General features: G+C 35.3%; 1 protein-coding gene across 8 annotated transcripts in view; it reads right to left on the reverse strand.

The window, feature by feature from the left end:
• NAV3 (neuron navigator 3) overlaps positions 1-27,398 on the reverse strand; it is a 610,320-nt gene that overhangs the window by 10,229 nt on the left and 572,693 nt on the right. For 5 of the 8 annotated variants that reach the window (XM_032854715.1, XM_032854714.1, XM_032854712.1 and 2 more), the window contains 11 exons: positions 27,024-27,044; positions 26,159-26,331; positions 24,393-24,546; positions 22,831-23,005; positions 18,171-18,268; positions 15,327-15,422; positions 14,885-15,053; positions 13,417-13,652; positions 2,843-2,997; positions 1,733-1,804; positions 890-1,086 (listed from right to left, as the gene is read on the reverse strand). In XM_032854715.1, coding sequence (XP_032710606.1) covers positions 890-1,086; positions 1,733-1,804; positions 2,843-2,997; positions 13,417-13,652; positions 14,885-15,053; positions 15,327-15,422; positions 18,171-18,268; positions 22,831-23,005; positions 24,393-24,546; positions 26,159-26,331; positions 27,024-27,044 — 1,546 coding nt within the window. Of the gene's footprint in view, positions 1-889; positions 1,087-1,732; positions 1,805-2,842; positions 2,998-13,416; positions 13,653-14,884; positions 15,054-15,326; positions 15,423-18,170; positions 18,269-22,830; positions 23,006-24,392; positions 24,547-25,813; positions 25,880-26,158; positions 26,332-27,023; positions 27,045-27,398 lie in introns of all 8 variants that reach the window. The other 3 variants (XM_032854713.1, XM_032854711.1, XM_032854717.1) reach the window with 2 other exon arrangements.

Below are 27,398 nucleotides of genomic sequence, written 5' to 3' on the forward strand. Positions count from 1 at the left end.
ATATTTGCGACATAATTTGGGGGGAATTAATAATATATCTTGCAGGATTCTTAAACAATTACAATCTTAGCCATCTTGATTATTATCAAAGTATGTTTTTCTGAAGACTCAAACTCCTGAACTCCTCTTCCTTTTACCCTAAAATCTTAACATAAGAACATAACTTATTAGAATTAAGAGAAACCCTAAAGGTCATAATCCAGTCAACCTGCCTCATTTTATAGATGATGAAACTGTGCTGAACTAAATTCCCAAGTACAAAATATGTTATTATTTGCAGAGTGGGACTCAGCTTTGGTCTTTGATCTCAATTATCAAATTCTTCTTTTTCATTTACCTTGTATCTTTGGTGAACATATCTTTATAATCCAGCAAAATAGGAAAGAGACTTTTATACATGCAATTTAAGAAGGATTAGAAAAATAAACATTTTTATGCCAACCAAAGAGAATTAATTCAGTTTTGCCTTGATGAAAAATGTGAAACACCTCAGTTATCCATAAAACACCTAAATTATCTCTAACTAAAATCTTCTCTCATAACTATATTTGATGTGAATCATGGGCTAAAATTTTTTTTTATCATAAAAAGGGAATTTAAACAGATATAACTTATTTCAAGTGGTTATCTGATTTTTAAATATTTGGCTATATTAAACTCACGTGATTTCAGTCAAATCTTAGAAAACCATAATTGTCAGGCATAATGAATCTAATCAGACATATAAAGCTTAGAAGAAGGCAAACTTTCAGAAGGAAAAAAGAAAACTTAAATCTTTGGGAGCATGAAAAAAATTAGCTTTGCTTGTTATTTTCTACCATCCAATCTGGCTATCTTACCACGTACTCTTAGTTCCTGGAAAATGGCATATTGCATCTTTGGAACTCACCAATGGTAACATCAGAAGAACTGTGTGTTTCCAAAAAACTGTTGAGATGATGCCATGTCTTAGGAATCCAATCTATAATTTTGACTAAGTCATTATTGCGTATATTCCTTTCAATCTCTATCTCTATCAGTTTCCTTCGAAGGTATCTACCTAAAAAGCCTTTCACTGGTTCTGTGTGGTTTGCACATAGCACCCACCTACAAAAAGACAAAAAAAAAATTATATATATATATATATTCAGAAATCTTTAAATAAAGTTTTAAGTCCACAGTATTCTCTTTCCAATATAAATAAAGAATGTTCCTGTGTCAATTGGTGGCTCATTTTAATGATCAAAGGGGTTAGGAGATCTCTTAGCATTAGAGGTATACAAAATAACTTTTCTTTTTAAGCTAAAGCAAAGCTCATGTGCGTCAGAAGTGAGTGGGAGTCTACACACTGAGTACTCTTCTGTAGGAGAATCACAAATCCTGAAATAGGAACTCTCTTCACATTCCTCACACTTTGAAGAAAAGTGCTCTACTTTAGCTGGTGACATAGCGAGCAGGACAAACATTTCTTTCCCTTCCTTTCTTTTTTCTTTTCTCTTTCTTTCTTTCTTTCTTTCTTTCTTTCTTTCTTTCTTTCTTTCTTTCTTTTTTTTTAAAGAAACAATTCCAATTACAAGTTGAAGATCACAAAATGTCTGCTTGAGAAAGAGTGTCAGAAGAAGTGAGAATTACTTTCACACCACAGGTCACCACTGGCAGGATCTGTCAATGTACAAATGGAAAAACACTAACCAAAAGCAAACAGAAAGAGACAATACAACAAAACAAAACAAAGCATTCAATTTATCTTTACCTGAAATTGTGATGCAGCTCTAGATTTGGTGATGAAGAAACTCCCTGATTCATTGTTCCAATAATATATGGACTGGAAAATAAAATTAAATACATTGATGTGCTGAAGGTAGAAGAGATTAGCCTATTAAAATCGCCTTAAAAAACAATGTAGGTAAATATGGATTATTCCAATTAACATTAGGCTTTAAAAGGGTGATTTTGTAATGTTAGGTGGAAAAATAACAAAGATCATTGAGCTGGAAATTTGGATTTGGGCTTCTAATTTCAGCTCTAGCATCCTAGGAGAATCATTTTACATTTCTGAGCCTGAGTTTACTCATCTATAAAATAAAAAGGTTAGATGGAATAATCACAGTAATCTCATTTTACTCTTAACATCTTGTGACTCTTATGATTATAATCAAATTCATTAGTTTTCCCTCTTTCATTATTTCATAGATATTTTAAAGTTTCTTAATGACGAGAACATTTGTATTCTTGTTTCAAAGCTGATCTTACGATGATCTACTTTTAACATATAAAAAATCTCTAGCAGAGATTAATAGGGATATGGCACCATTAAAACTAATATTTAGGTTGCTCTTATATGTCTTTCCTTTAAAGGCCATCTTTAGTGGGTTTTCAGATTTTTTTATACCCTACTTCAACCTTTACTTTCATTGTAAATAGTTAAAAGTTAGACTCATTAATGATGATATATCTGAATGTGTTAAATTTATCTTTACAGAAGGTTGAATTTAAACTTCGATATGGAGGAAAAGTGAAACCAGAGCTCAGAGCTTCATTTTAATTCTTAATTTCCTTGATCCAAATGTTCTGTCATTGACATTGGTCTCCCAGACCTTCCACATATCCATAGAAGCTAACGCCATCAAGTAAATCATGTTTCCATAAAAGTTGCTTGGAACATAATTGCTGAATGAATAAATAGATGTTTCAAGAAATGCACAGGGATTTTTTTTTTTGGGGGGGAAATATGTTCTAATATTAATGAAGTCTTCTTAAATTCATGGCATCCACCATAGGTTTAAAAAAGATATAAAGACATTAGAAACAAATCTGGTCATTTTTTTCATATTTCATCACTCAAAATATTTCATAAGCATACCATTTGTTGTATTTACAGTTGAGAAAACCATTGAAGATATCACTCAAAGAGCCCACATGATGAAGATTATCAAGAATTATTACAACAGGGAGCTCTACACCATTATTATCCGCACTGCACTGTTCAGCCAGGTTAGCAAGATACTGTTGCAACTCCTTGGGAAAAAATAAAGGAAACAAATACATCAATGATCGATTTATACCAATGGCAAACAATTCATACTTTAGGAATAGCACACTTTGTCTGCCATCCAGTAACTTTGATTAAAACCCATAGGTCATGGTGCTGATATAAAACAAAGCAAAGAAATATAATACTGAGAGGATATATTTTTTAAAGAAAAGAGCAAAGAGAAAAGCCAATACAGGACAGCTGCTGCAAATAGAAAATTTTGAAAACAAAAGCATGTTTCTCAGTTGTTGTGTTCCCTTAAAAAAAGAAAAAAAAAAAAAAAGAGGGGGCAGTGAGTTCTGCATATGAGCTCTTATAATAAACCACAAATACTGAGACTTCATTCTTGCTTTTGGTATTACAATGATAAAAGTGGATTTCAGCAAACCTTATAATAAATCCAAGAAGGCACACCTAAATTTCCACTAATACTTTAAATGTTTTAATTCTAGTTCATTTCAATAGGGTACATGAATTCCCAGCCCCAGGACTTAGAGAGATGGATGGCTATTATTTATAATGTGTATGCAACTTCTGTGATTTTAAACAAAGACAAAATTTGTTGTAGTTCCCTGGGTCACTTGACATTAGCATTTAGCATTTCTTGAGCTTATTGGGTTTTTTTTTAAAGGTATTATTCCTTTCTAATAGCTTTTAATCTAAACATGATAACTAGTTCATTGACTGACTGCTCTCACAGATGGGTAGGCCAGACACATAATTAGGTTTCTTAAAATTATCCTAATCAGTAAGAACATTTCCATAATATTTGCGTATTTACAATGACATTTTCAATTTGTAAATCCTGGTCAGGGTTAAAACACAATTCCACGATTCCAATTTCTGGCAGGCAGGTAGGTGAATATGGATACCACTTATCCTAGAGGCCTCCTCCCTCTGTCTGTAGTACTACTTTTAGAACTAAAAGAAGAAAAGGTTAAAAAACAGTGGCCAGGGTTTTGAGACATTTAGTAATATATTAAGTTCAAATATAAAATTTATTAGAAAACTAATGCACTGGATATCTTACATTGAGCCAATCACATTGAACAAATATAGCCTAAATCAGAGAATACAGAAAAATATGCTTAAACTAATGAATAGTCTGGAGAATTTCATTCATCTTAAAAGACAAAAATGGAATTTATATCAATAATTTACCCATGTTAAGTCATTCATTCATTTATAAAACACTGACTGCCTATCTTCTACATTCATCGCTCTAGACAATCCCGAGGTGTACAAAAATAATGGATCATCATTCAAGTTAGTAAGTTGAACATTAATTATGACTGAATCAAGTACTTTTCTTGGCATAGGTGTTAAAAAGATTTCCCTGGTAGGCTTTAAGATGGTCACATTAAGTACTAAAATTTAAATATGATAAATCATTTGAATATATCATCATAATATATTATGAGCTATGAGAGGTCAGGAAAGATTTTGCCTAGGTGGCAGGTTTCAAGGAAAGCTTTCTAGAGAAGGAAATGCTGGAGCTTGGGAGGGTGATACATAACTCATGGTTATGGTAGGTACATACATAACTAATGGTAGGTACATACATAACTAATAAATGTACAAAATGCAATACAAAACATCCCATTAGAGAGGTTAAAAGGGGAGTCGTGGTCTGTAGGAAGAAGAAAGATTAATTCCAAGAATCCAGGGGGATCCTGATGGACTTACATAGCGAGGTGAAATTTGAGATGAATTCTGAACAGTGAGTAGAATTCTAAATGATAATTGCGCAGTTATTTATCCTTTCCAAACACCTTAGCAAGCACTTATTATGCTCCAGGTACTCTTGGTATTAAGGATTCAGAGAATATTTCTCCATTCCAGGAATTTAGAATTGATAAGCAGAAAGGCAGTTCAAAAAGTAAACCACAAAAACAGTGTGGTAAGTTGAAATGCACAAAACACTATAGGGAAACTTAAGAGAGGCACCTCATCCAGACTTGTTCAGAGAACAGGGTCCTTGGGGACAAACTATTGAAGTACAAATAATAAAGAGTGAAAGCTGGAAGGTATGAGTGTGTGATGTGTTCGGGGAAAAATAAGTGCTCTGTTTTTATAAGAGAAATTGTGCATGGCAGTGGTATTGCAATGAAAAAGAAGATAGACTTTGAATCCATGCAGAAAAATTTCGATCTTTCTACATAAACAAATGTGAACCAACAACTTTTTTTTTTTTCAGTAGGGAAAGAGCAATTTATTTATCAAAGGTAACAGAAATACCAAAGAGATAATGATTAATTAGAAATGGAAAAGCATTCAAGAAGCTTATTACCCAGAATACCGGGTTACGTGTGTGTGTGTGTGTGCGTGTGTGTGTGTAAAAAACCAAACTGTAATTCACAGTAGAAAAAACAATGTAGGGTGCCTAGGTGGCTCAGTGGGTTAAGCCTCTGCCTTCGGCTCAGGTTGTGGTCTCAGGGGTCCTGGGATCGGCCCCCCTGTTGGGCTCTCTGCTCAGCGGGGAGCCTGCTTCCCCCTCTCTCTCTGCCTGCCTCTCTGCCTACTTGTGATCTCTCTCTCTCTGTCAAATAAATAAATAAATAAATAATCTTTAAAAAAACACAAAAAACAATGTATCTGTGATGCCTGGGTGTCTCAGAGGGTTAAGCACCTGCCTTCAGCTTATCCCAGGGTCCTGGGATCCAGTCCCTCATCGGGCTCCTTGCTCAGTGTGGAGCTTGCTTCTCCTTCTCCCTCTGCCTCTCTCTCTGCCAAATAAATAAATAAAATCTTTTAAAAAATAATGTATTGGGGTGCCTGGGTGGCTCAGTGGGTTAAAGCCTCTGCCTTCAGCTCATGTCATGATCCCAGGGTCCTGGGATCGAGCCCCACATTGGGCTCTCTGCTCTGTGGGGAGCCTGCTTTCTCCTCTCTCTCTGCCTGCTTGTGATCTCTGTCTGTCAAATAAATAAATAAAATCTTAAAAAAAATAATGTATTACAAAAGCATACATGAAAGATTTTGTTCAAAGCATGTAAACTTTATTTGTACTGCCGAAAAAGACTTTCTGGTGGTAGTATTATTTTCTACTAACCTTTTATTTTTAGGATTAGGTAATGTTTTGACGCTTAAAAATGGAAGAAGAACTTTCCAAATAGAGGGAAAAAAGTAATTAAAGGCAGAAACATAAAAAAATGTGGTAAGAAAGAAACTAGTAGTATATGTTTTGTGAATATAAATAATGTTAAGTAAGTTGGAAAGAAGTGTTTGCAACCTGATATGATTTGAAAGGTTACTGGATTTTTCCTACTGGCAGCAAAGAAACAATGAATGTTCTGTGTGGGGTCCTGAGTAATGTAGTCAGAATCATGATTTCAAAATGTGGTAAGTATATTGTAGAGGAGAAGAGGAACCAGTCAAGAGAATAACAAAACTGCTGAATCCAAGAGAAAATATGGGACTCAATAGGGATGGTACAGGTGTGGGAAGATTTTGACTTTGTACAGAAAAGAATAGAAAAATGTTGCAAGATTTAATGCAGTCGGACTTTATAATGAAAAGATACTATATTTTTCATGAGATGAAGGGAAAAATGAGAAAGAGAGAGAAGGAAGATTTAACAGAAGTTGTGAATCAAGCAGTTAGAAAACAGTTGCTGTCATCCAAGTGATAGTGTTAATTTTGGTGGGAGGGTGATGGTAGCGGAGATGGATGGAAGAAGATGGATTTGGTGTTTTTTCAGAGCTGAACCTGGGTTTTCTAAACTTGTGTACTTGGTAGAAACATATCTGTATGCTAAGGGAAAGGCCTACTATTCAGGAGGGTGGACATGGCTAACAGTGTCCAATGTGAATCAATGCAAATTGAAATGAGGGGAGTCATCCAGGTGAGAACAGAAGTGGAAGAGAACAGAATGTTGGGTCATCTTTTCATTTACCAGTAGGTGAAGGAGACTGAGAAGGAGCTTGCTGGAGGGTAAGAATGATAATCTCGAAAATTAGAGGAATTTCTAGAAAGGGAGGATTGTCTATAGCAATTTGCTATCCATAAGCAATAAAGAGAGAAAGAGAGAGAGAGGGAGAGATACAGAGAAAAGAAGCAAAGGGCATTGAACTTGGTAATTAAGACATCACTGAGGGATTGTGGGAAAGTAGGGCTGTTCGATTCTCATGATTCTCTCTCATCTTGAGAAGGGCAGTAGTCCTCTTCGGGAATCTAATGAAAGCTATGGACCAGTTGCAAGTGGACAAAGTCATACACAAATAATTTTGTCATATAACTTGAGTTTTTCTCAGACCTTTTTGAAATCACTTTATAACCCCCACTACTACTTAACTGGGGTTCAATCTTAGATCGAAGTATTGATGCATTAGCATTAAACTTTTCATGTCCAAGATCTAATTAGGCAAAAGAAAACAGGTATATCTATCAGAGGGACATTGATAATTAGATGAATCCCATACTCTAAAAATATATGGAGAAATCGGCAGTTCTGTAAAAGCTGTTGATCATTGCCTTCTCTGGTTTTGACTCTAGACCCAAAAAAATGAATCTGCCAAGACCAGTTTTCTGATCTTTTCCTACATAACATTCCAAGTGTTTTCATCTGGCCACATATTATTTACTAAATCCATCTCTAGCCTTCTGGGCTCACTATATCAAATGTCATGAAGTGTAATTGTTTATGTGTACTGCTCTCGATCAAAATATCCCAGCTGGCAGCTCGAGGGAGGGCTTCGAGAGCGGGAAGAGGGACAGAATGTAAAATGCAGGGGGTACCAAACACATGAAAAGATTTTTTTTTTCTTTTGATGGTTTTATTGCTTGACGTTTTTTTGAATCCATAAGTGTTTTTTTGGCTTTGTCCCTTCATTGCTTCCTATAGCCTAGCATATCGCCCGTCAGCCATGACAAGGCTTCATTTTTCAGGGACAGGATTTATTACTTCATGCCTCATTCCCACTTTACTTTAGTAAATCTACACTGCGAGCAGCTGTCCCTCAGACAGTCTCAACTACTCATCCCCATTCCTTTATACCATTCTCACTTACCCGCTCCTCACATAAAAGCAAACCAATGCAAACAAAAACCATTGCAGATTCTCTGAGAATTTGGCAAGAATTGGCTAAATTCTCTAGCAACAATGGTATCCCGCATTGTTGACAGCTCATTCATATCTTACAACAGAAAGAAACAATATACGTTTGTTAGTTGTATTTTGTGCTTTCTTGATGCTAAATGCCACATGATTTGTCCAGGGATTTTTCCTATTACTACTTCCGAGCCTCATTAATTCTGTTCCAATGCTCTTGGCTAGGCTTTATTTTTCATTATTTTTTGTAATAACAAACATTAAGCTCACCTATTAATGACACAAGTGATTTTATTCAGGAAAAGAAGAAAAATAAGAGTGCTGGTAATATTTGGTGACAATTTTTTTTTAAAGATTAGTATAATATTATTGATTAAGAACATCTCCAAAAACTAAACAGTTTTTTGACTGAAATAAAAAGAACCTAAATATAACAGTAGATTTGAGGAGTGAGGCAAATTTTATAAGTATAAATAATTTTCTAAGTGTAAATAATTTTCTAAGTGTAAATTTTATTAGTGTTAATTAACAAATGTTTTATTATACCACGTTAAACTATATCCTAATGAAGCCCAAATCAATCTACTTGATTAAAAACTTGATTTTAAGTGATCCCCAACTTTGTCAAAATGACATGGTTTCCTGTAACAAATCTATTGTCTTTTTACCAACCACTTGTTTTTTTTCATAAGGAAGTCACTTCTAAAGTCATACCAACATTGGGGAAAATCCAAAGAAGACACTGAGGATGGTTAAAGGGACATAATCCTTTCCTCATTCTGGCTGAGAAGAAAAAAGAATGGTGGTAAAAATGCTTTTTTTAAGTAACGTTCTGAGGAGACCTAGAATTTGCGGGAGGCATTAAACATGTAGGCTGAAGCAAACAAATGACTCTACTCTTTATACTTCTGCTTAGAGAAGAGTCAAATATTCGACCTCAGGTTACATTTCTCTATTTCATTGAAATGAGAATGGGTGGTTCAACAATTTGAAAGGTGATGAGTTCCAAGGAAATATTTGGAATTCATGAGCTATATTTATTTAACTTGAAGAGATCCCAGCATATTTTATATACATCATTGCTCTCCTTGAAAACAACATATAAGACAGTTTTGAACAAAGTTTGGGGGGTCATGTCTGCATGGCTCTGTATTTGTGAAAGAAATCTTCATTGAAAACTATTATACATTAATCACATATGTATATCTCCCCCCCTTCCCCGCCTCCTACCCCCACACTCTTAGCTCTTACCATGCCCCTTTTTTTTTCCATATTACAGCTGGGAAAACCAAGCCAAAGGAAATTCCGCTATCTGCCTCAGATTTCAGTTGGTCAGTGATAGGGACTTAATAAACTACTCCATTAAGAACATTTTTATTGAGAAATAATTGAGATACATCCCTGCATAAACTTGAAGTGAACAGCATGATGATTTGATTTGCACATATTGTGAGATAATTATAACCATAGGTTCAGCTATAGTTGTCTTCTCATATAGATCCAATAAAAAAGAAAAGAAAGAAGAAAAAAGAACAAAAATTTTCTTGTGAAGGGAACTCTTAGAATTTACTCCCTTAACAACTTTTCTATATGTCATACAGCAGTGTTAGCTTTGGTCATCATTTTAATATTATATCCCAAGTACTTATTTATCCTGTAACTGCAAGTTTGTAACTATTAAACATTTTCTTACAATTCCTGTCCCCCATCCTCTGCCTCAGGTAATTTATTTTTTTGCGATTCCATATATAAGTGAGATCATACAGTATTTGTCTTCCTCTGACATTTCGCTTAACATAATGCCTTCAATGTCTATCCATTTTTAGCAAATGGTAGAATTTCCTCATTTTTCTATGGCTGGATAATATTTCATTGTGTGTATATACATACACACACACACACACATATATCTATGTGTCTATATACCAATTTCTTTTTTCAGGGACACTTAAGTTGTTTCCATATCTTAGTTATTGTAAGTAATGCTTCTATAAACATGGGGGGGATGCAAAATTTTTTGAGTTAGTATTTTTATTTCCTTTGGATACATTCCTAGAAGTGGAACTGCTATATCATATGGCAGTACTATTTTTAATTTTTGAGGATCCTTCCACTGTTTTCCATACTGACTATTTCAATTAGCAATTCCTCCAACAGTCAAGGGTCCCCTTTTCTCTACATCCCTACCAGCCTTTGTTATCTCCCATCGTTTTGATGATGGCCATTCTAACAGGCATGAGGTGATATCTCATTGTGGTTTTAATTTGCATTTCCCTAATGACTAGTGATGTTGAGCATCTTTTCATGTGTCTGCTGACCTTTTGTATATCTTCTTTGGAGAATGTCTGTTTAGGTCCCTTGTTCATTTTTTTAATTGGTTCATAAGTTTTCTTGCTATTGAGTGGAATGAGTTTTTTCTATATTTTGGATATGAACCCCTTCACAGATATATATGGTTTGTAAATATTTTTTCCAATTCTGTAGGTTGTCTTTTCACTTTGTTGATGGTCCCTTTTGCTGTGCAAAAGTTTTTAGTTTGAGGTATTCCCACTTGTTTATTTTTTATTTTGTTGCTTGTACTTCAGGTGTCCTATCCAATAAATCATTACCAAGACCCATGTCAAGGAGTTTTACTGTTATGTTTTCTTCTAGGAGTTTCATGGTTTCAGGTCTTATATTTAAATCTTTAATCCACTGCAAGCTAATTTTTGTGACTAATGTAAATATGTGTACGGTTTTATTCTTTTGCATGTGAATATCCAATTATATCAGTATCACTTATTGAAGAGACTCCATTGAGTCTCCATTGGGTATTCTTGGCTCCTCTGTCCAATATTAGTTGATGGTATAGACTTGGGTTCATTTCCAGGTTTTGATTCTGTTTCATTGTGCCTGCCAATTCTATGCATTTATTGTCGTGCCAATACCTTACTATTTTAATGACTATACTTTTATAGTAGTTGAAATTAGGAAGTGTGATCTCCTGCTTTGTTCTTCTTTCTCAGGATTTCTTTGTCTATTCAGAGTCTTTCATAGTTCCATATATATTTTATGAGGGTTTTTTTTTTTTTGGACTTCTATAAGAAATGCCATTGGAAACTTGATAGCAATTGCATTGAATCTATAGACAGCTTTTGTTAGTATTGACATTTTAATAATATTAATTCTTCCAACCCATGAATATGCGATGCCTATCTGTGTCTTCTTCAATTTCTTTCATCAATGTAATGTAAATTTAGTTATGTAAATATTATGTCAAATTAGTTTAATTTATAAGTATTTTATTGTTTTTGATGCTATTATAAATGAGATCAACTTCTTCATTTCTTTTTCAGTAAATCCATTGTTAGTGTATAGAAACACAACTGATTTGTTTAATTTTATATTCTGCAATTTTATTAATTTCATTAATTAAATCTAACAGGGTTTTCTGGGGGTGGAGTCTTTAGGATTTTCTATATATAAAATCATGTCATCTGCATATAGAGCCAATTTTACTTCTTTCTTTCTGATTCTGATACCTTTTCTTCACCCCCTCCCACTTCCCCTCCTCCTTCTTCTTCTTCTTTGCCTGATTGCTCTAGCTGGGACTTCTGGGCCTATGCTGAATAGAAATAATGAGAGTCAGCGTCTTTGTTTTATTCCTGATCTTAAAGGAAAATCTAACAACATTTTACCACTGATTGTGATGTTAGCTGTGGGCTTGTCATATATGGCCTTTGTAAAGAAGTGTTCCTTCTAAACGTAATTTGTTAAGAGTTTTTATCATGAATGATGTACTTTGTCAAATGTTGTCTCTGCATCTATTGAGATAATCATATGATTTGTTTTCATTCTCTGTGCCATATCACATTGATTAATTTCTCTCTATTGAACTATCTTTGTACCCTAGGGATACATCCCACTTGATCATGGTGAAAGATCTTTTTAATGTGCTACTGAATTTGATTTGCTGTATTTTTATTGAAAGCTTTTACATCTATACTCATCAAGAATATTGTCTATAGTTTTCTTTACTAGCAGTATCATTTTCTAGTTTTGGTATCAGGATGATGCTGGCCTCGTGAGTTTTGGATTGTCCCATCATCTTCAAAGTTTTGGAAGAGTTTGAGAAGGACTGGTGTTAGTTCTTTAAATGTTTGACAAAATTCACCAGCGAAGCTATCTGCTCCTGAGTTTTCCTTCTTTGGGAGATTTTTGGTTACTGATTCAATCTCCTTACAAGTAATTGGTCTATTCAGATTTTTTATTTCTTCCAGATTCAGTCATGGTAAGTTCTAAGTTTTTTTCCATTGCTTTTTCTGTAGCTTTTCCATTGCTCTTAGGTTGTCCAGTTTTTTTGTTTATTGTTCATAACATTAAGAAATGTTTTGTTCGCTAAACTGTATGTCTGGTTTATTTCAAGAATCCAATCCAAAATTTGTGACTTGAATTTATTTCTGAAAATATGTAAGCCTGAATTTTCTGAGTCACTGGGTTAGTTTAGATCATCTAACCAGGTTATCTTTGGAAAAATGACATCAACCAGTGTCATGTGGATTCCATCAAGGTATTGCCCATAACAGATGAAGTTTCTTAAGAGAAGCTTAGGCTGAATTGATTGAGAATGTAATGTGTACTTGCAGGCAAAAATATTCTAGCATTAGGAATATGTTAGGCATTAAGTATTTTCTTTTTTGGATTCTTTGTTTTACTCATAATATATGAAAGTACTGGCTAGGTTTTATAGCCCCCTCATGCCTATTTAATAGCTGAGAGTGCTCAAGCTGGTTATTATGGTACATTAGACCTTTGTTGACGGCAAAATGAAATATGGTTCAATTTCCTAAGGTTTTTAAGCAGAAATCCTATAGAAATGAAATGTAAGCAAATTGCTACTCCCAGAATTTCTGCCTAGACTATTCTAATCATACCCACATCCTCCTGGCTGTAACACCCCAGTTAATTCCCACCTATTTATTAAGACCCAGGTCAAGTATTGACTTTTTATAAAGCTCTAATTCTTCCAGGAAGAATTATATTTTTCCCTCTTGCTTCTACAGAACTCTGCATGGATCTCTTTCTACTCTAACACTTCCCAGATAGATGTCTAAGAGAAATCAGACAATAGAGACATGTCATTTTCTTCTGTATATTCTCAATGCTTGAGAAGTACCTGATTACTGAATGTTACCGAAGAGCAGTCTTGTTTAAATTCATGAAACAGGGTTGAGTCATCCACCAGATTTTAGTTTTAGTCAGAGAGGTGGTAGGTTTCCATGTTCAAAATGGGTTTCACATAATCTTATAGCTTAATTGCTTAAAACACTTAACAGATAAATAGCAACAATTCTCTTAGGAATTTGTGATTTACCTTACTTGACTTGTGGTCCACATTAAAAGTGGCAATTGCATCCTCTGTTTTTTTCCTCCCAGATTTGGTTATTACATATTCAGCAAGTTTGTTTGCTAAATAGGTCTTTCCAGTACCACTGGGTCCTGAGAGTATGATTCTGTGATGCTCCATCAACAAGTTAAAGTACCTCTGGGTAATTGGTTTAGGAATCAGTGTATCAAAAACAAAACTGTCCAAACTGTTTTCTTCTACCCCTGAAGGAAAAACAAAAGGAACAGCATGCTTTATTGTTCTACAGAAGCTGGAATTTAAAATACAGTGTTAACCGACAATGGAGTTTTATTGGTTATGGGAATGCGGGCTTTGTAAAATGCTTTCCTTGATATTTCTATCTCACAACCACATGTTGTCATTTTAAGACAAAAAGGCATTACTAAGGCAGAGTGATCATCTAAATGAACCTAAGTGCTTTCCTTTTGTTCAGGCTTTCCTCCACTGTCTACTTCAGGTTTCCCACTTATGTTTCCAGAGAGAAGTGGAAGAATTACTATAAATTCTATTCTAATATCTTCCTTCCCTTTGAAGGTGGTAGTTTTGTTAAGAATAAATGTACAAATTAAAATATATGTGTATTTTCTTCCCTTTTTCTTCCTATTTTCTCTTCCTCTTCATTCTCTTCTATCTTGTTACAAACCCTAGCTGTTCAACCACTTAAGCTTTTGAAGAATATGAATTGTGATATTTGGCAAGGAATTAAGAAGCATAGCAATAGTATCCCCTTTTGCTACTAACCCAAGCACCTTAATCACAAAATCAAATGTTGGCAAATTCCTCTATTGATCCAGTTTATATAGATCTGCTCCGGCTCTTTAACATATATGAACAAAGAATTAGAGAGACAAGTATACTTCAGATATTCCATTTGCCTATAATTAATCACATCATCCAAAGCAAACAGAATTTCTTAGCCCCAATTCTTAACATCTATTCTCTATCCCCAGTGGGTATTTATTGGGTACACATATTTTAAAATCAAAGTACAGTGATGAATTTATTACTCTGGGATATGCAAGGAATTCTTTGTGTCCTCCCCAAATGAAAGATGATAATGGGGGAAAACCTAGAAATTTGAAATTCCCTAAATCACATTCCAATTCTTGAGTCTTGGAGAATCTTCAAAATTACATTCCAAGTTTCATATCCCAGAAGTCAAAGAATTTCATTTACTTGAATTTTAGTGTTTTTAGTAAGATTTTAGTGTTTTAAAAATAAATATGTCCCATTTCATACTAAAACTATCAATGTAGTTAACACAGTTTTCAAATATGAAAATCTGAAGTGAAACTAAAAAAAAAAAAAAGAGAAATGGAGGGAGGAGGGGAGGGAAGTGGGAAGGGAGGGAAGAAGAAAGGAAGTAAGGAAGGGAGGAAGAAAAAAATGGATGTCGGTTTAAAAAAATACAGTTTGTTTTCTTTTCGTTTTTTACCTTTCAGGTTCACAGTAATGATGTTATTATCTCCAACAAGGTATCCACAAGGCAACAGTTCAGGCACTTCTAGGCTGTGAGATCTAATTAAATCTCCTATACAGTAGCTAGCAATGCAGTCAGAGCTCAGACCAAGGCTAGTGGATGTATCAATTCGGAACACATATTCCTAAAATGATACATACAAAAAGGAAGTCAAAACAGAGATTCAACTCATCTACAACAAATAAAAAAACTCATGGGGATATGAAGCTAGCTGTCAATAATTTTGGAATAGGTAATAAAAGAATTATAAATAGCATGCAGCATAAAGAGAGAAAGCTTTCCTTACTACTTGAAATGGAGGCAAGAAAAAGCAGATGTGTCTACATTACTAAAGCTAAGGAAAGCATCTAAAATAAAGCATATACAAAAATTAATCAAGATATCTTGCACAGCTTACCTTAAAGAGACGTCTAATTACACCATCTAAGACATCCCACTTGGTTTTTCCACTAACGCCAATGGATCCTATCAAATATGCCTGAGACTTCTGATCCTAAAAAAGAATAAAATAAAACATGATAAAACCCAGTTATAGGTCTTGTTTTATTACTCTATTTTCTAATAAAACATATTAATGTATTAATAATTAAGGACTAAAATGTTTATTAAGCCTATGCTATGGGTGTTATTGTAACAGACATGTATAGTTTATTATATAAAATAAAACATATCCCAAGAAACTAAACAAATGAAGTAACATCAATAACAACAACAAGAAAGAATGAGATGAGATGAAGTGGAATGGTATGGAAAACTGATTCATGACCTGTTTGGTAGTAGGAAAAATAGTCTTTTGCTTTAATGCAATGGGTGCATTCTGGAAGAGAAGCAGCTTGGTAGAAGGGAGAGGTTGACAGAGATGGACAAGAACTATTTCATATGAGCCCTAGAACTTCATCTTACTCACTTTTGATCCTATCTTTGCTAAGTCTAAAAATCAGTTTTTCATTTGTTAATTTAGATTATACCTAAAAACTAATCTTTTTTTTTTTTTTAAGATTTATTTTGTTTATTTTAGAGACAGAGAGAGAGCACTCCAGGGGGAGGGGCAGAGGGAGAGGGAGAATCTCAAGCAGCTTCCCCACTGAGTGCAGAGCCTGATGTGGGGCTCAATCTCACAACCCTGAGATCACAAACTGAGCCAAAACCAAGAGGGACATTTAACCGACTGGCCACCCAGACACCTCTAAAGTCTAATCCATCTTTGAGAAATGTGTTATCCCCAGTAGCATGGCATTCACATATTTACAAAACAGTTCCCTTTTTGAATTTATCAGAAAATCCACTAAAAGTACATGTCAGGGAATCCTACAGGACTTACTTTATCAAGCAAAGAATCCCTTTCAATACAAAGAATGGTCCCAAATTTATTATTATTTTTTGACGCATGGGATTTTGAGGACTTTCTACATATATTGGACAAATAATTCAAGATTTATAGTCTAAGTGGAGCCTTTTTTACGATGACTGGAAATGGTCATGTAAAATAGTAAGCATGAGGCCAGTAGATATAATTAGCTAGTTGATACATTACAATCCTGATTCTGGTCGCCTACTGCATTCATCCTTAAAAGGTGTTAGAATAATACCTAAGTAAGATATTAGGAGATACGGATTCTACAACACAGAATTACCTACCTAATTCTACCACCTAATTAAAGAAATGTGACTTTAGGTAAGTCACTTAGCCACCTTAGAGCCTTGGTTTTTTATCTGTAACTTTTACCACTATAAGGGTAAGTGATTATTGTCATCATTTAGATATAATTCAAGTTAAAAGCCAATACCTTTTCCAGAAGGAGTTAAGAAATTCACAGCAAACCATTGTGATTTTTTTTAGTACTCTTATGGACTGAATGTTTATGTCTCCCCAAAATCCAGATGTTAGAGCCATAACCCTCAATGTGATGATTTTTGGAAATGGAGACTTTAGGAAGAAGTCAGAGTAGGTCAGTAGAACGGGGCTCTCATGATGAGATTAGTAACTTATAAATATGGGAGGAGAGAGTGACCTCCATCTCTCTCTCTCCAAGTACATACACTTTGGAAAGGACATAAGAAGACATATCAAGAAGTTAGCTATCTGCAATGCAATGAGAGATTCCTCACTAGGAACCAAATCAGCCAGCATCTTGATCTTGGGCTTTGCAGTGATGATAAAATACATTTTTAATGTTTGAGCCACCCAATCTATAGTATTTTGTTATAGAAGCTCAAGAAGACTGAGACAACTACCTTCAATGTTCAAAAACATCACTTTTTAGAATTATTTTTAAAAAGAAAACTTGTTTTCCCATATTATTGTAACCCAGGCAAAATGAATGCTCGTACTATGTTTTGTAAGTAGCTGCTTTTAAATTAGAGCAAGTTTAAGCTTCACTGAGACTATTACAGCCTTTTGCATGAAGACCCACTTGGGAAAATCCGGCATAAATCTGCAGCTCAAGCAGAAAGTTTATGGCACTGGAATTCTTTGGATATTTGTTCAGTGTAAAAATTCACAAGTGCTATCTTACTTTTCAAGCTTCAAAACTTCAATTATTTTAAAATTCCAAAGGAGTTTTTTGTTTTTCTTTTTGATAGGAAAAAAATTCAGAGACTTACAAATTTGTGTTCTTGGCCACTCAACTACAAATTCAGCTTAAAATAATACTTTTAGTTTTAAAAAAGGACTTGAGTCATGATAACAAAATTTGATTCCAGAAAAGTTAAAATATTTTCCTCATCAACTTAGACTTTGCTTAAAAATGATACATACACGAGCATCAATGGAATTATCATACTAAGTTCAGTGAATATTTCTTTCCAGGGTCTATAATATTCATATAGCTTATAGTCTCCTCTTCATACAATGACTATATTGATAACTCTGGTAACATGTTACTACATATCATAAATACACCTGTATTTTAAAGGTGACACCAAAAGAATGTTAGACAAGATGTTGTTGTCAAAGAAAGCAATGTTACTTTTTTGAAGTTCTAGAAATGAGAATGGTTGACAACCAATGAGAATGGTTGTCACCAGTGAATGAACGTGATGTACTGAAACACATTTCTACTTACATGACAGTATCATTTCTTTTAAGTCCCTAACTTCCATGCTTCTACAACGTATAAAGCCAACGCCAAGATACACACGCTGATAGTATATTTATTAGGACAAATACTCAAATATAAAATAGATTTGATTCATGGTCATGCTCATAATTCAGTTAAAGAATTTAAGATTAAGAACATACCTTTGCTCGGCCATAGCCCTTGCTTATGGAGACGATAATTTTCACACTGCGGCCATCTTTGTGTCCAGTTGCATCGCCAGCATCATCTAGCAAAATATCTACCAAAGTTTCACACCACAATAGAGTCACATTAGCTTGGAACTGTTTATTTTCATTGTTTTCTCCCTCATAATTTTATAACTTTCAGTGGGAATATTTGGTCTTTTTGTTTCCCATTCTAGCCTAACTAGTTTGAAAAATCTCAGCTTTCAAGAAGATGAATTAGTGTGGTTGGACTGAAGGTTCAGTCTAAGAATTTTTTCTGCCTTCAAAGACCTTCACCCACATGCTGGGCCATTGCCTTTAGATGAGGAAATAAAGGGTTTCTTTTTCTATTATACCCAGGTCTGAGGAATACCTGAGTAATATTCAGTTACCATTGTAACTGTGACAAACTGAAAAGCAATTTGACTTTTCTAACCAACCTAAAATATCCAAGCTCAATACCCATGCAATTTACGAATGCTAAGGTGCTGAGATTGGTTGTCAACTGAAATTATTTTCAAGCATTTGGCACATATCTAGCTTTACTACTGCTTACCTTATATCTATAATTATTAGGTACTGTTACTGAATTTCAACCATAGCATTATACTTCCCTATGGAAGTACATTAATTATCACTTTCCTGTACCCTTCATGCTTATAGTTTTTAAAAACCAAGATAGTATTTCTAGTAAATAGCTAAGAGTTACAGAAGCATGACAAAGCTAGCTAACCTTCAAAGCACCAGCCTTTAAATGGAATTAAAGATTAATTTTCAAAATATATTAAATGAGATTAATGTCCATTTGGATAATTATTAACATCAACTATCCCACATATAAGTTTTCCTTTGACAATAATGTTATTATAGAACTCAGTTACGTGCTAAAAAGCACATGTGTCTGGTGACATGGGGCCTCAATTACTCTGACTAAATTTATAGAGATAAGGTCTGTGAACGTACTATCAGAAATGATAATTTAATCAAATACCTTCTGAAAATGAAATAGTCCTATTATCTTAATAATTAAGAGTATGTACTTTCACAAAGGAAGAAGTAAAAATAATGCCCTAAGACCATAATAATCAAAAATCAAGAGAATTTGAGGAACATGGATATTTTTGCTAGAAATTTTTAAATCAACAAAGATAATCTCCTTACTAGAAATTTATTTTACCAGATCAATATGTTCACAACCTCTCACCTTATTGCTTATCTCAGTCAAAAATAAAACTCTTTGGTGTCATTTAATCCTCTTGCTCTTTTTCTTAGAAGTTTAGAATAGATTACCGTTAACTGCCTACATCTAAATTTCTGGTAGGCTGTGACCAAATTATCTCCTTAGTGCTTTGCTCCATTAGTCATAAATGTTTATAAATATTCAGAAATATTTATTAAACATAAATGATACCAGGAACTGTGTTGGGCATTAGGAATGAATGCTAAGAAGCAAAATGAATTTTTTGCTTTTTTGGAGTATGCATTCTCCTAGGGTAATTTTAGAATGTGTTAAGTGCAAGAAATAATGGGCATGAAGCAATGAAACAATAACCAAAGGAAGTTAGCTCTACATGGATAGGTCATGCTGGAAGCCTTCCTTGAGGAGGCACTGTTTGGACATAAGACCAGCAAGACCTAGGAAAAGAGGTCCAGAAAACAAGAACAGATGCAAAAGCCTTGATGAAAGAGCTGGGTGTGTTCAAGGCTCAGACAAATGCTCTGTGTGGCCAGACTGTGGAGATCAAGTTGGGGGCGGGGAAGAGTAGTATGAAATGATGATGAGATGGACAAGGGCCAGGTTGTGAGCGGCCTAGTTCTCCACAGCAAGACATTTAGTCAGATTTCTGATCTACTTCTCTGTTCAGGTTTGCTTTGGAACCTGTTACTCCTTTCATGTTATGCTTACTTTTAAAAAACTGTGCTGAAAATATGGAATTTCTCCTGAGAGCAGAAGTAAGTATTTACAATAAATGAACGTATGATTCTCCTCGACATCTCATATGTGGTACATTAAAGCAAAATGAATATAGTAGTGAAAAGGTCAGGTACTGGCTTCATACAGACCTGGGTTCAAATATTAGCTCTGCCCCCTACTAGTCACATGATCTTGAACAAATTATTATCATCTCTTTCCTCAGTCTTGGTTTCCTCATCTGTAAAATGGGGCTCACACAGCACCTACTACATAGGGTTACTGAGACCATCAGTAACTTTATAGCACTTTATCCTCAGTGTTTAATAAGGTCAGCTGTTCTAACCATTACTTCCTTTTTCTGTGTGTTTATTGTAACTCCTTCTCTTCATAGTGGGGGGAGGAGCACAACCTGACTCACTCTGTGTCTCCCCCTGTTCCCAATATATTGATAAGATGATCACCTGAAGAAACAACTCCAAGAAAAAAATGAAAACAGCAAATTTTTGACGTAAAACTTTTCTGTGGGGGTTGGTTTTATTTTTTTGTTTGTTTTACAGAAAACAAGTTATGATCCTCTGTCAATATTTTGAAGGAAGAATAAAAAGACCTGGCATTCTGGTTACAATCAAGTGAAATTCTGACCAAAGAAATGAAGGCTTTTCAAATTCTGTCTTTACTGGATATATAGAATATGCAGTTATAAATCAGGAACCAAATATTTGTCAATTATCCACTGCCCTGCCTACCCCTCACCTTTCTTAACAAATTGATCATGAACCCTAGAAAGTTTTTTTACTAAAAAACCCCAATGTAAAGAGACTTCGGATTTCTAATTTTGAACCAGTAAACAAGAGTGAGGATGGTGAAAACCGTATCCTAGTCATGTGATTTAATCTTTTGTTACTTCAGATACAACTGTCACTAGTAAAAAATAATTAGGGAAATAAAATAATAATAAACTACAAAGAAGTAATAAAATGAGTACTAAAAAGTACAATTTTGAAACCCCTCCCCCCAAAAAATTTGCCTCAAATTCTGAATCACAGACATCAGTATTTTCAGTCTGATGAATACAGAAACTATATTTGATTTATTTAATTTATATTTATCTTTTTGAATTTTAGTCTTTCCTGGACATGAATTCTAGTTTCATTTTTATTTGGCTTCAGTTTCTAAGCTATCTTTAGTACTAACTATGCCCCCTTTAAACCTTATTATATTTCAATGAGATAAAACAAAATCATGTAACAAGCAGGGAAATCCTGCCATGATGTTGTCCAGGCCCCTGTCTTTCCTTAGGAGTCAAGCCAGGACAAGAGAGTCACTGACTGCTTTTGGTTATGGAACCTGCTTCTCTTCTCCATTAGATTCATCACGGACAAGCCAACATACAGGATATTGCTCAGGGCTCCCAGAATCTATACATTTAAATTTTCTGTTTTTTCCTTTTTTAGCGTCTTTTGAAAAACTTGGGTAATAACACCTTAGGGACAATTTACACATCCAAGTTACTATCACGGTCCCCTAGTTCTAATTTACTGTATGGTTTATGAGTTCATTTAATTATGACATCTCTTTATTTTCTCAGCTATTGATATATATTTTACTTTATGTTTTTTCTCTGAATTCATTTTCTCTTCCCCCAAACTTGCCAAATGGTTTCCTGAATTTCAAGGAGTTTCTACTTGCCTTTTTAGTCCTCACCTGTTTTTTCTAAGAAGAAAGCAAGTTATACATTTGAACCATTCATTTTACATTATGAAGGACAGATATAACGGTAGAATTACTAAAATTCTGACTTTGTAGAAGAGATGTGACTTAGTAACAATTTCATCAACAACAGCATGCTGTGTCTCTGTTTCTCTTCCTCATCTTCTATATTTTAGTGTCATTTAAGGCAAGCCTGGAAGAACTATATAGTTGTATAATGGAATCTACAGCTGCCCAGGAACATGTATATCATTGGTTTCCAAGCGTCATCTGGTGGCTACATTTTGCAATTACCACAGATCTTCACGTAAACCTCTCCTAAACTCAATCTTCTATACATAAAATGATTCAGGGCCATAGGAGCTGTTACACTTTATAAATGAAGAGTTGGTCAGATACTAAGATAACATTATGTCAGATGATTCTATTTGCAATGAAATAAAACTGTACCCTTGTCCCATCATTAGTACCCTTGAACACAATAACAGAATCCAGTGAGTTCTTTTCGTTTGTTTGTTGAAAATTTAATAGAACTGTGCCCTGGGTGATGTAGTAGCCTTATGTTCTCTCTGGGTAACATCATGCAAGATCTGGTCAAATTTACAGAGAGGTGCTGATATACTCATCAATGGGCTTCATACCCTTAAAACACCATAAAATTGCATGGGATTACTAGTATTATAGTCATGAGTACTAATGCTCAGCACTGAGAACATTATTTTTCTTTATGGTGTTCATAATTGCTAAGGAGGTACTTCTCAAACACAAGTAATTTTTTAAATGATATGAAAACCATGATCTCTTAGGTCTTTCACTCTTTCACAGAGAATGTTCTTTTGAAGTATAATAAAGTAGAAGAAATGGGGCTATTTCCAAGAATTAAGAGGGCTCACATTTTTATGAGGGTAAAGTGAGAAGAGTGGTGGGTGAGATTCCCCAAATTCCAGCCCCCTCCCCCCTCACGAAGTCATAGGAATGATTTGATTCAGGCAGGTGTGTACACAAAATTACCTGAGGTAACAGACTCTGTAATGTTCAGATTGTTCAGGGAAAGGCCCAACGACTGCCGTGAAGATGAGGACGATGTGGTGCTTGAGGACTCTGATGGTGGGCGAGCTGGTTTGGCCGTGTTACCAGTTTCTGCCTTCAATCGGTCATTTTCTGCCTTCAGTATTTCAATTTCATTCTGTTGTGAGGGTGGGAAGTATGAAAAAAAAATCCAGCTAGTTTTGAGTGAGAAAAATGGTACCCATGCTTTTATCAGAGTTGATTATTGGTTTATTAAATAAAGCACATGGTGATATGTTAAGTAAACAATTATAAACTATGAAAACAGGATTTCTCCACAGAAGGAAAGTCAACCTACTCTCTTTCTTACATACATATATTTGTGTATTCACAAACATAGATGCACTAACCATTAGAATTTGTTTAAGTATTTTTTTATATACCTTATATTTGAGGAGTCTTCCAGGACTTGATCCCATTTGAATCAAGAACAACAATTTTTAAAGCATTCATAAAATTTCTCATTTGAAGATTTCATTTATTTATTTGACAGAGAGAGACAGAGAGTGCACACAAGCAGGGGAGCAGCAAGCAGAGGGAGAGGGAGAAGCCGGCTCCCTGCTGAGCCGGACCCTGGGATCATGACCTGAGTCAAAGCCAAGTCAAAGACAGACACTTAACTGACTGAGATACCCATGCACCCCCAAATTTCTCATTTTAAACATACTGTTAAAATCTTACAGGTAAATAATTCCATCTGTAATAATATCCTGAACTCATGGAGAGTTGAAAACCAGAGTCAAACAGAAACATTATAAAAAAGGTGGTTTAAAATTATTTCAAAACCCCAGCTAACATCTGAAAGAGTTTCTGTTCCTTCAAAATGGGGACGCTAGGCTCCTAAAAACCACAGAGACCTTTTGGTGAATATACACAGTGGCAGATAAATCTGCTCAGCAATGAGCTTTTCTTATTTCAGTCCTCTACGATACCCAGCGATTACTGGTTTATATTAATAAAACGAAAACAGCCTGAGCACAGACTGGTTCTGAAATTAACCTTCAGATGCTTCCTCAAATACAAAAGATTTACTTCTACAGATGGCATTCTACATCACTTTTATTTTCATATTTAGAAAGCTTGTGTTAAATTTCTGTAGTTTCCTAATTACTTTTTCCCCCCTCAATACAAAATAAGTAAAGGCAACTGAAAGTCAGATTTCAAAAGAAGGGGAAAAAGCCAACACAAAGGTAAATTATGGGAAAGTGAAGACTCGACGTTTGTCGTAGTTTCTCGGCAAACTCAGCTCTCAAGTGAACCCAATCACTGGTACAAGTGTCTTGAATGGCCCTTGAGTGCAACTGGCCAGTGGGTACTCTCACTTCCCACCCTGGCTTTGACAAAATGCTCCATCTCCATTAGGAGATGAGGGGCAAAGTTTGAATAAACAGACTGTTTCCATGGTGGGTTTCAAAGGGAGATTTGTTTTTATAATAACCAAGAGTGGCAACGACATAGTATTTTTCGTCTCTCCTCTTCGCTCCTGCAAGGTGGTCAGCACTGACCTGCATCCGGTTCATGGCTTCCCGGATCTGGTCAAGGTGATGAGCAGAGCTGAGGGCCTCTAGTCGAATATCTGTTAATTTTAACTCCTTTTCTCTGAGCTCGCTCTTCAGCTGCAGAATTATCTCTGCCTCAGCCTCTGTGCACTCACAGATCCTGAAGAAGGAAACAAACACAAAATCAGTTGCCAGGAGGGAAACCAGGGGGTCAGGAAAAGCAATGCTTCCTTTAAGGCTGAACTGCGATATTATCCAGGAGCTACAGAGGTTTTGTGCTGCCAGCAAAACCTAAAGAGAAGGAGAAAGAGTTTTACAAACAGTAATACATTTCCAGGTTCAAAACTGGAAACAGGAACTGTCTTTTTCCTTTAATCCTTTCTTCCTATTTTTCTGAAGTTTAAAAACAATCCATTATTATTCAAGACCAAGTAATCTTCAAAATATCGTTGTGGCTGATATACATGAGGCTGCATAGCATTACCCCATCTCATTCTGCTATTCTTCAAGGGACTTAAATTTCTATTTGCAATTTAGGAAATATTTTTTTAAAGTACTCATGTTTTTAAAACTGATTATTATTATTTTTTTTGCAAAACTGTGCAAAGTGTAACATTATTTGCTACCACACTGTCTTCAAGTTACCATGAAAATCCAATATAAATATTGTAGAAATTAAATCAGGGAGATTAGTTTTGGACATTTAAATAATGGATGAGTGTTATATAATCTCCCTGGTCAGCTCAGCTGATTTAGGAGATCAAAGCTAATGAAGCTAAATCACAGGTTTCAACCCATGCAAGTGGACTAGTTGAGGGCTCCTTGAAGGTCATCGACATTACTTCCTCATTATTTTGTTGTTATTGTTGTTTTGTGGGTAGTTTTGCAGTAAAGAAGGTGCGAGAACTTGTTTTTGATGAACTAGTATCTTTCCCATTTAAAAATATGAGGACTACCTTGTTGATTACAGAATGATAGTGGTAGGTTCCTCTTTCCTATACAAGTGATGAAATTATCTGGGATACACAAGCATCTTAAATGGTCCTATTAGTGGCTCTGTTCTACATGACAGTGCTAGGCTAGTCATTGACACGGGCATCCGAAGAAATCTGATTTAAACAGTATATAAAACAGAGAATCACCTCATCCAAGTACATGTTGTACATTCTCAAGGTTTCATCCATTCTTGTAACATCAAACGGTGAGCTACTATAAAAATGCTATGCTAGGTTATCCAATGGAATTAAAGGCAAATGGATTACAGCCTGGTTTTTAGAAAAACAAGCTGGACTTCAAAACCAGGAAGACAGAGGAGGAGGTTTTTATCGTTGAAATGCATGCGAGGGATTTTAGAAAGAGAAAAGGCAAACGCTGCTGAGGTTAGAACCGGCATCTTGGCAAGTTGCATGCATCACACGCCATTTTACCGGGATCTATGCTTGTAGATCACAGGGCCATTTTGCCGTTTCTTTGGTGGCCAGACAAGGGGCGACCTGCATGGAATGCACAGTGAGGCAGAGACATGGACAAAGGCCATTTTGAAAAGAAGTGAGACTGATGACACAGAAGAGTGGAGCGTGAGGTCGCAAAGCACGCAGACTCTCATGTGTGAAAAAGGAAGGAGAAACCAGGGCTGCCCACGGTTCTAAGGTAGATCAGAAAACCACCGGCACAGATGGTGTTGCCTGACTGCATTTACAACACACACAGGGGCTTGGCCTGCAGCTGTTTTAAAAAGAGACTTCAGCATCCTGCGGAGGGGAGTGACTTACGCGGAAGCCGACTGTGAGGGCTTCATGGATGCGGACCCGCAGTCCCCCGCGTGGTGGGGCACTTTCGGCGACGCTGGGAGGGATGAGTCAGTGAGCTCTTCGATGTCTGAATGGGAGGAAGGAGGCTTGGTGGACTTTTTCTTCCCAAAGGCTTGTTTGAATGAGCTTCTCAGCTGAAAAGAGGACAGGAATGACCTTTCTTGTCTTTGTGCATGTGGAGAATTTGGCTTTGGGGCGTTAGTTTGCAGGTGCTATCCTAGCCACTGCCTGGGGTCAGTACGTACAAGCAGAGTATTAACAGGTGCAGCACGGTATCTCTAGAAAACAACGATACCGCGTTTTGTGTTTTGTTTTATTCTTATATTAATCCAGCGCAGCGCAAACACGGAAGGCTTTGAAATAGTGCAAGGTCAAGGGCATGGCTGTCAGAGCACTCATTTAAAACTAAGTACCTTGAAGGGATCTCCACTCCCAATGCTTCTCTCTTCAAGGCAATTTGTTTTAAATGGGCCACTTTAGCGCTACAATCAAGTCATGTCCTGCTGACAGTATAAACTTAAAAAGCAAAATGAAATCAAATTCACCTAACACTTCATTAATTGTGATTTTTCTATTCAAATTTTCAATTCCCATGCTATTCAAAACCGGAATTGGTATCCCCTACAGCTCTATTCAGAAAGGTTTTTTTTTTTTTACCTCTTCTTTTTAAAATTTGAGATTAAAATGAAAAGACACAAAGAAAAGACATACAAGGTAATCTGTTTTTGAAAGGTATAAAAAGCCTACTGCCAAAATGAATAGCATTCATGCCAAGGTAGGGTATTTTTTATAGATGCATGCCAAATTGTCCACGGTTTATATTCACCTCACTTCCTCTAGAGTTCACCTTGCAGAAACATGAAAGAGTGTGGAATTACAAATCAAGGGAATGAAGGCTGATCAGTATTTTAAATATTACCTGTATAAACATTTTTTTTTTAAAACAAAAAAGATATTTCTTTCATTATTTATAGCAGGCACTCAGCAAAATCCTCTGATAGTTATGTTTTGGATTTCATCAATAGTTGTACTTATTTAAGAAACTACCTTCATTTTATGGTATTGAAAAAAATCCTTTACTGCATGGTTTTTAAACATTTTGCTGTGATAGCATCTTCCCATCAGTTTTTTAGCAATTGCTTAGTATCATCATAAATTCTATCTCTAGCACATATAAAGCATTGTTCTGGGAAAGTACATT

The sequence above is a fragment of the Lontra canadensis genome, unplaced genomic scaffold, assembly GCF_010015895.1.
Source record: "Lontra canadensis isolate GAN:19392208 unplaced genomic scaffold, GSC_riverotter_1.0 scaffold9, whole genome shotgun sequence".
In the NCBI taxonomy this organism is placed as follows: domain Eukaryota; kingdom Metazoa; phylum Chordata; class Mammalia; order Carnivora; family Mustelidae; genus Lontra; species Lontra canadensis.